Raw genomic sequence first — 12,713 nt, forward strand, 5'->3', positions numbered from 1 at the left:
TAGATACTCCAAAAGCTAGAGCTAAATATTTAATCGGTCAGCTAGCGAAAGCCCCCGAAGTTTCCAAATTCATTAAACACATATCCTACGAGTCGTACGAAGCTTTACTAGAAGGGTCCAGACAAAGGATCGCGGACTCGGATTATTACGTTTTGGGTAATAAATTCCTAACATCCGCGGCTACGGAGCAAGGATTCGCGTCGTTAAGGAAACTTTACGAGGAATCACGACAAAATGATACAAAAAGCGACATAAATAATTTACTAAGCCAGATATGAGTTACAAAAAAAAACACACACACCCATTTAGTTGGTCGTTTTTTTTTATTTTTTATTGCGAATATTGATATGTAAGTAACGCGTGTATTGGAGGTGAAGGGAAAGATAATTTATCAAGTCTATAGTATTTAAGTTTAGAAGAGAATAAAAAAAATAATTAATATTTAATCGTCATAGTCTCCGGTATTTACAGTTATTTCTTGATTCAAGCTATTTAATTTTTCTTGAATATCTTTGAATGCTGTAGATTGCGCTAACAAGGCAACGATTTGATCTATGTTATTGGGATTATTGAATAGTTGCTTCATCGATTGAAACGTGGCGTTCTCCTTCGACGTGGTTGGCGGCTTGTACTCGCTTATATGAGCTACTTCATGACGACTGATATTTCCCAACTTGTACCCGTCTTTAAGCTCCACGGGAATGACGCGTTCAAATAAATTGATGTTGTTGGCATCAACACCGGTAACTGCAACTTCCGCGTTATTTAGTGTGATAGTTAATGAACCATCGGTACGGTTAACGGCGTTAGTTGATTTGTTTGACTTGTACATTGTTGTTCCAATAAGAGCCGACGTTGGACCAGATATATTTGATTTTAACTTGCATACTAAACCGTCGTCCGATCTGAATGCCAACCACGCGTGCTTTTCAAATGTACCAATTACCGCGACTGTCAAATTTGGCTTGTAGTAGATATACGAAGGTCCAAACCCGTCTTTCTTCTTCTGGATGTAACTCGTTTCGATACGTTCCGCCGTAGCTGTTACCGTTTTTACGTTATTGAATAGTTTATTAATCAACGTTATACGTTCAAAGTAGTTTGAAGATAAAACGCAATCTTTTATATTGGTTTGGATAATATCTAATACTTTATTTTTTGTAGACATTAAGACATCCAACAAAAGGTATTCTTCTTTTCCTAACGACGCTTTCAGTATCATGTTTTTTTGTAAGTCCTTTTCGGTGCTCAAAGGTGGCAGAATAAATTGGTATCCGTCGAAGATCATAGTTAGACAGTTGGTTATTAACACCGTCGAACGTTTGAAATTGGAAATTTGAATTCTTACGTAATCTTCTCGTTTCGTGTCGATTTCGTCTTCTTCGTATTCGGCGTCTTTAAATTTTAATTCACCAATTAGCTTGTACATTTTGGGCGATAGCTCGATACCGTTTTCCACGATAAACCGTAAAGCCTTAACATCGTCTTTATCGCTACGACTCAAATTGCTCGCGAACAAATCCAAAGTTTTGATATATTCGACTAGGATTCCACCATTACTTAATTGTCCGACGCTTTTGGGTTTTTTTTCATGCTTTACCAATTTATTCGTATCGATAAAATCATTCGGCGTGACAAATCTCGAATGCGTAGCCAAGAAATATTTTAAATGTTCCTTTTGAAATTGTAAATTGACATTTGCTTTTTCAAAATCGGCAAATAGTCGCGCCACGATTGTCATAAATATCGAACGTTTACATTGCAATTTATAGTTCTCGTTAGCCGCGATGGTCGCTGCATCTTCAGCGCCAATTTCGTCTCCGTTGGGTTCGGTATCGAAATCCCGGGGTTTTGCAATTTTAGTTGGTAGTTGTTGCGTTGTCGCTTCATCCAAATAAGATACGAACGAGTTGGGAATTATTAGCTGCTTCGCCGTACTGATAACTTTTATATCATTATAAGCGCGCCATAATATCTTGATAAATTGATATAAATTTACAGTCGCGGACACGGCTTTACGCTTTTTCGACTCGGTAGCGGATAAATAACTTGGCGACGGTACGATGGCTGGCACTGATGATACGGTAGAAACGTTGGATACAATAATTGGAGAGCTCGGAGGTGGTCCTTCACTAACAATTACACTTTCACTCGTCGACGATTCCATTTTAAGTTAATTTGAAAGAAAAGCAGTTACAATGTACGTCTACGTGTTAACAAACGATACTATTTTGGAAATAACCGGACGTGTCGCTAATGTTGGCGCTATATATGTGTGTGTGGATAAAGCTAACGCTCGAATAGTTTGATATCAATGTCATCCAAATCAAATCGTATACGGCTCAGACACGGATGTCGAAGCGATTTTTTGCGCGTTAATTTATCGGCAATAATCGTTACTATAGTTGGTTTTAAAAAGAAACCATCGTTAGGATTTACAAGCATCTTTATCTGATTTCTTTTTTCCGAATCGATACCGCTAGCAACTTTACAGACGAGTTGGAATTCGTTGTTCTCGTAATATCCGCATTCTAAAATATTAGGTATATTGTTTTTATCCGGCAAAATACGCCGAGCGTACAACTCGAACTCTTCTTTTCGTTCGTTAATGTGTAAAGACTTTAGTTTGATCCAACATCTTTTGTTTGGTATATAAGGTTCATTTTGTTCTTTCAAGATAAGACCTTCGCCACCAGCGTTCGTAACTTTATCAAATGCCCGTAAAGTTTGGCTTTGAGATACGCATTTGGTATACGCTGATATTTGGACACGTTCCGTTTCGACTAAACATTTAACGAGAAGGTTTTTACGTTCCAGTAAGGGTTTAAAATGCACGGGGATCCCGTTCACGTACTGAACGTCGAACACTTTGTACGCGGAGTTCAGTCCCTTTCGGAAACCAGTATCGCATATAGGTACGATTTGATTTCGTTCGTCGGTATATATCAATTCGCCGTCAAACACGCAATTAGTAAATCCATCAGCTAGGATTATTGGGTACGCGAATGACGCGCGGTTTAACGTTCGCGTATAAAACGCGCGTTGTTCCGCGTTGGAGACGGCACTCAGTAGTCGTTCGCCGTCGTATTTTTCTTCGTACACATAGTCGGCGTAGTTTATTTTATTCGGATCGACGGGTTTCGCGAGCATCGGTAATAACGGATCCAAAGTTACGACGGTATTATAAGTCGTCGAAGAGGCGTGAACAAATTGCGAAGCTCGGGTTCGAATATCGTTTAACATCTCCGTCGCCGTAGGCATTCGATTCGTTAAGTAGTTACTAGTCGTCGCGATCGCTAAATTTAAAGAAATTTGGTCGAGTGGTTCTTTTTGAATTTTCCGTTTTATTCTTCTTAAAGGTTTTCTTTTAATTCGAAGCATTGTTTTTTTTTTGAACCGGGAGCTAAATAGTATATACACCGTATCGTGTTAAACCATCTCGCGCCACCCCCACTATAATCACGTCGGACAAAGATAGTTGGAAGCGTATATAGGTGCGTGGATTCCATTTTCCTACAAATAATAAAAAAAACTCATGGATTACGACGAAACAAGTAGCTCAGCATTTTTACAGTCGTCGCCAGTTCGATACGAACCAATCAGTCCGCCTCATTCGCCATCGTATTACCAGCGAAGCAGTCCCATTCATTCGCCATCATCGGACGTACCACCAACAAGTCCAACATCCGCGCCGACTTGCTCGAAAAATGTGGATAATTTTTATTTTGAGGAAGGAAGCGTCCGGCCACGCGATAACCCATGCAAATTTTATACCGAAAAAGTCGTTACGCGTAAACGCATATATGGCGAGGAGTATCGTATACCCGACGTGTTAAAAAACCAACCGAAATGTAAAATTTTGAAATTGGATCAGCCTGAATTTGTAAATATAAGTTCGTCTTTAAATGATACTACGCGATTGGAACAAAAAATTGTATATAATAAAATATTCCCAACACCTACTAAACGGCAATATTGCACCGTTATAATAAATCAAAATGATATAGGTCAACTATGCGATAATTGTTACGCTCGCAATTGCATTTGTTTGATATGAAAGAATAAAGACGATAGAATTAATATTAAATGGTTTTGAATATTATTTATGGTCCGGGGAGGTGTATTTGTCCCCCCCCCCGTTTCAATTAAGTGTTTATATTTTTTTTAGATTTGGGAGATGGCGTTGGATTTCCATTTATATTAACGTTGTTATCTGAAAATTCGTTATCGATTTCGCAGTCTGTATTAAAATCTACTTCATCATTAGCGAGAGAAATCCACTCATCACCCGAAACATCGGTTAAGACTTCTTCGCTTTCGTTATCGCTTAAATGGTGTTTTGCCGATTGATCATCGTCATAGTCGCTATAACCATCACCGCTGGAATCGTATCCGTCATTGTCGAACACCTCGTCATCGAGACGTTCTTTTATTTCTTCCTTTAACAATCCTCCATCGTTATTATTGTAGTTTGGAACGGATTCAACTTTGACATTGTCATTGACTTGTGGAACTAATTGTTTGTAGCTCATATTTATTACGTAAAATTTTGGTTCTCTAATATTATTTTATTCAACGGTTCAATCTTAAAAGGAACGGATACAATTTCTGTATAACTATATTACGCCCCTTCTTAATGATAAATAAAATTAAGTAATATCCCCCCCCCTTCCTCACAGACACACACACACACAAACACGCGCGCGCTTTCTAGCGCGTTTAGGCAATGAGAAAAAAAATAGTTTATATCCTTAGATCTGAATCATATTTACGCGATCCGATAAATCGAGCAGTTGCTTTTGTATGTCTGTTTCGATAAATAAATTACCGTTCATTCTTGGAAGATAAATATTTATTTCGTCGTTATTAACGTACAAAGGCCAGACATTTCGAATCGCGGTAACTATATCTCGAATAGAAATTTGCGAAGTTTTTTGCGTCGGAGCCCTGTCTACGATCACGATACCATCGTCGAAAGTAAGAAACGAGCCTAATAGCTGTCTCGAAATATTCAACGGCCCTTCCCACGAAGGATTAAATACGTCGCCGTTTGAATTTCCGAATTTAATAAACATTTTTTTTTAAATCCCATTCTATAATAAACGCCGCGCTATAATATAAAATCTATATGTACGGTTAAAATTGGAAGAAGTGAGAAAAAATTGAATCTTAAAGGGTAGGTAATAATTGTAGAGCGAAACTTTCAGTTTCATTGTAAATGCTTATTAGTTGTTCTTTATATACGCTATCCGACTGGTCCAAATTCCTTATCAATTGTTTCAAACGTTCAAGGCGTAAAAACACCCCGTCCTCGATTCTGACCTCGGCTCTAAGCGCTCGAATGACGTTGGCTGGGGTATTTGTCCGGATTTTTTGAATCAAAGCGTTGATTTGTTCTTTCGGAGCGCCCTCTTCGATTCCAATATCATTTACGATCTTTATGAAATCTTCAATTCTATCTTTAGTGTTCGGGGTGTATATCGTATTTTCTTCAATCAGTCGTAAGTTTTCCAAAACACTAGCCGCGCTTATCGGCGGATTTGTTCGTAAGCTAGTGCTAAAATTGCGATTATTTATTGTCACCGTTGGAGGATCGACCGTCGCTAAATTAAACGCGATATTCGACGAGGTTATTATATTGGCTAGGTTCTTTTGTACGCGAGTTAAGGGCGAATCATTTTCAGAAAGCTCGTCTATCAAGAGCCCCAACTCTTTAAGATCTAAAGTTTTTTTCTTCACTTTTATAAGTCCCCGATAAAATAATTCACTTTGCGATTGTATCGCGCCCAATTGGGTTTTAATTTTGGTTTCGGCGTGCATAGCTAGAGTTAATTGCTTTTGAATAGACTTGGATTTAGTAATACGCTGTTTAGCTAATGCCACCGGGCTTTCGGGCAAACCGCCCAACGTCGTATCGCCGCTAAGACTGCGTATATTCGTCGACGCTTCCGAATAGCGACCCAAATTATCTAATAGATCGGATGATTGTTCTTGCAAATTTATAAACCAAGAGTTTAAAGTCGCTTTGCCTTGCTTGATTTTAGCCAAAACGGCGTTTACTTTATTGAAGGTCGCGACATTCGATTTCACCTCGTGAAGCGTAAATTTAATTTCAAATTCGCTTTCTTTCGCTTTCAGCCAATCTTTGTATTCGCTAATACTTTCGCCTATAGCTCTTGTTACTTCGTAAATATTATTTCTAATGCTATCTACGTCTAAAAACCGAGCGGATATGGATATATGACCGCTCGATTCGTTTGAAAACGGATTTGTACCATTATTGGCGCACGAACCCAACGAACACGTAAATGTTCTATCATTTGAAGTGACAGTTTGATCCATTGGTTCGCCCATTCCGTCGTTCATATAAAAAAAAACCGAAACAATACAAACAAAAAAAACAATAAGTTTTAAATAATAGTTCTTTTATACATCAGAATATACTATTTACAATCAGTAAACATAAAACGCGAATACTAATAACATTTCATTCAAACAGGTCAATATCGCTACAATCTTCCATTTCGAACGTTGGTGCGGACGCATTTTGAACTACTTCTTCTTCTTTTTCTTCGTTCGGATTTTCGAGTAACTTAGATATATCAGACGCCAAAATATAATCCTTTTTAGAATCCGGTCGCGTTATATTATGGATATTTAAATAGGAAGGCGCGTACGGATTCAAATTAAAGTTCTCCGCCGAATCGACTATATCGCGACATCCAGCGCGACCGATAGATCGATACATATGCGTAGTTATATTTGCCAAGGTATAATCGCGTTTGACAGTCGGCAGTCTAGTTTTAACTAGTAGCGGCCTAACAATTCCTCCGTTGCTGATTTTAGATAATAAATTTGACAAGAATGTCGAAACCCCTAACACCACTACGTCAGAATCAGTATCGGATTTAAACCACGCCATGTCGATAATGGCTCCTGGATATAACGTTTCGTACATTAAATTTTGAAGCGGAGTGTAATACAACCATTTCGATCGTTCTTCGTCGGTGCCTCGTTTTCGCGCGCTTCTTAACTCGTCGCATCTGTTGATATCACTATCGATAAATGCCAAACCATTAATTAGGATACGAAGGTTTTTGTAATAATACGTATTTTTCAGCCAAAGGAAGGTATTTTTAAAATTATCTAAAAATTCAATTACGGACGAATCCGCGTTTTGGGGTCTTACATTTCCAAACTTCAACAAATAGGCGTTAAACTGCTTCCACAACACGTTCCATTCTAAAACGTTTAACGGCGAACGATCATTAAAATGCGGACCAATACAATTTTGATCCACAAAACCGGACGACATATATCCAAGCATCGACGGAAAATACGTGTCCGTATTTTTAACATTATTATTGCGTGTTACTTTGGTCACTTCATATCCGGAAGCTGCGAGTATGGAAGATTTTTTGGTGCAAGATGTACCGTCTACCGACAACGCGAACGTTGGAGCGGTAAATAGTGTCGTATCTATTCTGTCGTCGCAAATATTAATAATTTCTTGTATCGACGACATGTCTACTTATACGGAAGACGATATCGGGGCGGCCGGAAAATTTGCGGAAAGCAATAACAAAATTCGCTTAATTCGAAAGATAAATCAGAAGGCCCCGCACTTAGCCTCTTGGTTAAACGTGACTGTTCGCGATGCCACTAACGACGATTATTATATACCCTCCACCGTCAAACACGCGGCGAAAGTCGTAGATGTCGAAATAACGGAAGATTTATGCAGACGTTTATCGTGTAATCCCATCAAAGAAAAAGACGTCTGCACTCCGAATAATAAAGCCAGTTACTATTACGTCGGCGACGATAGCTACGATATACAATGCCAGCCGGCGTGTTTTAATACAGCAGCAAAAATATCGTACGACGAAGATGGATCTAGAGCGCCCGATACGCCAATGTTAAATTGGCATAATAATACGTGTCGGCTTGTCAATTCAAACATGGTTTCGTATTTAGAAAAGACCTTTTACCGATCGGATACGAAATACGAAACCCGACTGAACGACATGCCTACGGGGTTTAGTAGATCGAAAAGTCAAAACCCGTACGGTTGTGGGTTTACGTATAAATCAAACGAAGCCTATTGTAACTACTACGATCGTCATTTGGAAAAAGACGGATCGTGCGCGATGACGGTATGGGAATTGGTTTTAGATTCCGTAATTGGAATGTCTTTAATTAATACCGCGAAGTCGAGTATAAGACTACTTTCAAATGGAAACAAACCATTCGATCTACCGAGCAATTTACCAATTTTACCCGAAATACCAGCAATATATACGTTAGATGGTTGGCGAAAAAATATAAATCCGACATTCGTCGTTCCCGAGCTAATTGATACCAAGCCTAGACCACCAACGAATAAAGCGGCTTACTATAAAAATATCGGTGGTGCCAGCGGCGGCGGCGAACGCCATAAATCTAGCGACAAACCAACTTTAATTGATTTCGTAAATTACAGGCGGCGAGCTGAGATACTCTCGGAAGACGCGTCTGGTTTTACGCTCGCGCAAATGGGTCGACCTGAAAACTCTACAAATAAAACGTTAGACGCGAAACGAGACGGTTACTCGAGCTTTGAAGAGGAACGTTTTGGCGGCGATGAGGAGGGGGAACAAGATACGTCGTGGACTAAAAAAGCGAAAGAAGTGTTTTTACAGTTGCTCGAAATGATAACTACAGATCCAACGTTTTGGGCGCAAGTCGGATTTGATTTTGCTACTAGTCTCGCTTTAGACCAACTTAAGGTTTTGTGTAAGAAAATTATAGAAAAACTAACGTCGTATCTCGGAAAAGAACTTCTACATATTGGTGGATCGATAGGTACTAAAGTTTTAGCGAGCAGCGTAAAGAGTTTAGGTATTAAAATGGTGACGTCTATGGCTTTGCGAGTCGGTGCTAAAGCGGCAGTTATGTTGACAAAAATATTGAGTGCCGCGGCATCCGTTATTGGATGGATTTTAGTCGGAACGATGTTGTTGGGTCTTTTGTTTACCTTCTGGGATCCATACGGCTATAATAACTTATTTCCACCAGAAATGCCCGATATTGTAATGCAAAACGGAGAGCTGGCTTTTAGACGAGCCTTAGAAACAGCTACCGCCGATTTCCGATTTGACAATTTCGTAGCTTTGATTTTGAGCGAAGAGGAAATGATGGAGGTACAAATTGAATCGTTAATCGATCGTATTATATATTTGGACTCGTTGGTAATTAATTCCGAAGGATCTCGTATCGATAAAGGCGATGAAATAAATCTGAACGGTAACCAATCGGAAATGGATGCCGCGGAAAAACAGGCTATGGCCGAGCGAGTCAAGTTCGACCCCGAATCGTACGAACAATACAACAAACGCTTTATGCTAAGAGTCGATGTGAATAAATATTTAAACTACGTCGCAGGCGCTAGTTTGTTATTTTCTGGTGTATTGTTTATAATCGGATTGCCTATATTATGCGTTTTATTTCTACTGTTGGCTGTAATTGTACTCGCGATAGCGCGCTGCGAACTACAAAATGACTTGTTAGTGGATTTGTTTGACAAGTATAATATAAGAGGAGCCCTTCTACCAAACTATTAAGTATACCGTTTCTTTATATCAACGAGCATCGTAGCTGGGGGGAAAAAAAGGTTACTATACGCGAACAATTTTGTATTTATTGTTGTTTTGTATTTTTTTTTTTGCCAATCAAATATAAACGTACGTTATAGTATAAAGTTGAACCACTCGGTAAATATGGATACGCCGAACGTGCCGCCTTTAAGATCTATCCCTTTGAGGCCGATTAACAAGGGCCAATCGAGAACCAATATAGATAAAAAAGAATTCAGCGAAGAAGAATACGCGATAGAGTGTCAAATATATAACCCGAATAACTTGAATCTTGGACAACGAGTCATTTACGATTACATGTTTAAGAATCCAACCGACATGATTCTAATACAAGCTGGCCCCGGGACCGGAAAAACTTTTACATTGATGAGTATCGCTCACGCGTGGCAAAATCCCGTCAACGTTATAATCTATAAACACGATTTGCTGTACACGTTTCGCTACAACGCCGTAAGATATACCGTGGCCAAGTTTATAATGCAATTGCTGAATCTACAATTCTTCGAATATAAATCTATGGAACAGCAACTAAGTGGCAAACTGAGCGCGGTGGAGTTTATAACGTGCATTGTCGGTTTGCTTCGTCGCGCAAAAATGTTAAACTTTCGTCAATCGCTCGTCGTATTGGACGAACATACCGTAGTACCAAAACCCTTGCTATTTTTAACTCTAATGTTGATGAAGCATTATAAAATTGGAACTATAATTTGCGGAGACAAGAACCAGCTGCAAAACATTCACAATTCCTCGCATATTAAATGTTCGTCTTTCGATATTGCCAAACACTTTACGGATCGTATATTTGCGTTGGACGTTAACGAGCGCTGCGCTGATATCGAATACAATCGAACGGTCGAATACATTTCGCGGTTCTCATCTGAAAAGAAAATGGACGATTTTGGATACGCTCTAGTGACGGCGTTATTTACTAAGCAATTAATGCGGCAAAGTAAATTTTCAGATATACATTTAGCAGCTACGCATCAAGAACTCGCCGATACCGCCCACATGCTGGTTATTAACGGTAATCATCCCACGTCGTTTTATTATATCGATGGTTCCAAAACGAGAGACGCGAGCCGCGTAAGTGGAGCGCTTATGCCTGACGGATTGTTTATGCCTAACGCTGTATTGGAATACGTGAAAAATAAAAAACCCAATAAATTTCTACCTTACATCCCGTTGGTTGTCGGATCATTGTATTTTGTATACAAATATTCGGAATATTCGCAAGCTCTATTGGCTAAAATTAACGAGGACGGATCGCTTGTGATGGCTAACGCTTCTGGAGGAGAATTTAAAGTGAATAAAACCAGCAATCACGCGGTGATGTTTGATCAACACCGAGACTTTCTACTCAACAACGGGTTGGGTAACGTCTACAACTATCCGATATATCCGGCAAATTTGATGTCGATTCATAAATGCCAAGGGTGTACCGTTACAGACAATTTGGATTTGATATTAAACCGGACTACGTATCAGGGACTGTACGTTTCGGTATCGAGAGTTAAAACGCCCAACCAAATAACCAGAGTTTTAGTTCCAAATATGATTTCGCATTTAATCTCCTGCATCATTAACTTTCCCGAAATGGTTAATAATATACCAATAACTGCGAATATATTAGAATCGCGATTGATAAATTACGTGTTTTATAAAATTGAAGATTATCGCGCGTTAGCGAGTAAGGCTGTTAATTTTATGACGAGCGAAGACGCGACGAGCAAGCAAATTATTCGAGACGACATTATACGCGAAGCTATAAAATGCAGACAGGTCATTTTAAACCCGCCCGACGTTTCGGAAATGGACCCAAATATCATTACTATAAATAAAATAATTAAATATAAAAACGTGATTTTGGCTTTGTCGTGTATCGATGAAATAGACAGCAATGTATGGGTCCACGAATTCATTTTATGCTCGCCAGAAATGATGGTGTTAGATTTAAACAGTCCGGCGCAAGAACGAGAAGTTACGGTACTCGTTGGGTTGGTGGGACTGAGAAATAGCTATTCCATGTCGACACCAAGCTCGACGTATATCGAGAGTAAAGCGAAAGTAAACGCGAAACTTCAGGAAAACAAGCGACAATACTTTATCAAAGAAGTGGCGCCTGGACTTGTTATGGAGACGAGTCGTTTTTGTTCGCGAGTCTATAATATGTACGCTACTAACGAAAAAATTACTTTTTCTTGGTTAGTTGGCGAACTAAACGCTATGTTGGATGATGTTAATTACGAGAAAACGCCAGAACCTGAAAACACACCTACGGTTGATTCAAATTTGTTACTACAAAACAAACGCAAAATATATACAAATATTAACGATATAACCAGCTCTAGCAATATCAAAAATAAAACGTCTAAATCTCAATTTACTATTATGAAGAGAGTAAAAAAAAATCAGTAATAAAACCAAACGATATTTAAATGAACATTGCGCATTTTTATTATTACAGTTTTAGTAAGAAGTAATTTTTTGTATGGTTAATCATTTTTACCCGTTGTATTTTAATTTTGGTCTCGTATTCGTTATAATAAAGAAATTAATCAAAAAAAAAACGTTTCTGTACGCACGCAGAGGGAGGAATGAGGCGAGAGAGAGAGAGAGAGAGAGAGAGAGAGAGAGAGAGAGAGAGAGAGAGAGAGAGAGAGAGAGAGAGAGAGAGAGAGAGAGAGAGAGAGAGAGAGAGAGAGAGAGAGAGAGAGAGAGAGAGAGAGAGGGGCTTTATTTGGCAAGACACAAATTATAATTTAACAAATGTGGATTAATAAAAAAAATATACGATATATCGAATTTTGCAATTACACATAAATACGGTTTAAGTGAGAGATAGGGGGGGAGATATATTACAAAAAGACAAGTATCGAATCAGATTTAAAATTAAAAGAATTAGAGACATTTTATAGGTATTGTCAAATCGTTATTAAGTAATAAATAAGTATTATGCCTAAAATTAAACCCAAAAGCAGAACTGACGATGAAAATGAGACCAAAACTTGAAATAAAACTGAAAATAAGACTAAAAAAATGATACCAAAACTGAAACCTAAACTCAAAATATAAATAAAA

The 12,713-nt window shown here is 38.6% G+C and overlaps 1 protein-coding gene across 1 annotated transcript; it reads left to right on the forward strand.

Moving 5' to 3' along the window:
• The first annotated feature begins 7,523 nt into the window (after positions 1–7,523).
• Positions 7,524–9,602, forward strand: LOC149934369 (uncharacterized). The gene has a single exon (XM_090153432.1). The coding sequence runs from the start codon at positions 7,524–7,526 to the stop codon at positions 9,600–9,602; it is 2,079 nt and encodes a 692-aa protein (XP_090009558.1).
• Positions 9,603–12,713: the final 3,111 nt, after the last annotated feature.

The sequence above is a fragment of the Leiobunum rupestre genome, chromosome 7 (genome assembly GCF_980474605.1).
Source record: "Leiobunum rupestre chromosome 7, qqLeiRupe1.1.hap1, whole genome shotgun sequence".
Classification (NCBI taxonomy): Eukaryota; Metazoa; Arthropoda; class Arachnida; order Opiliones; family Sclerosomatidae; genus Leiobunum; species Leiobunum rupestre.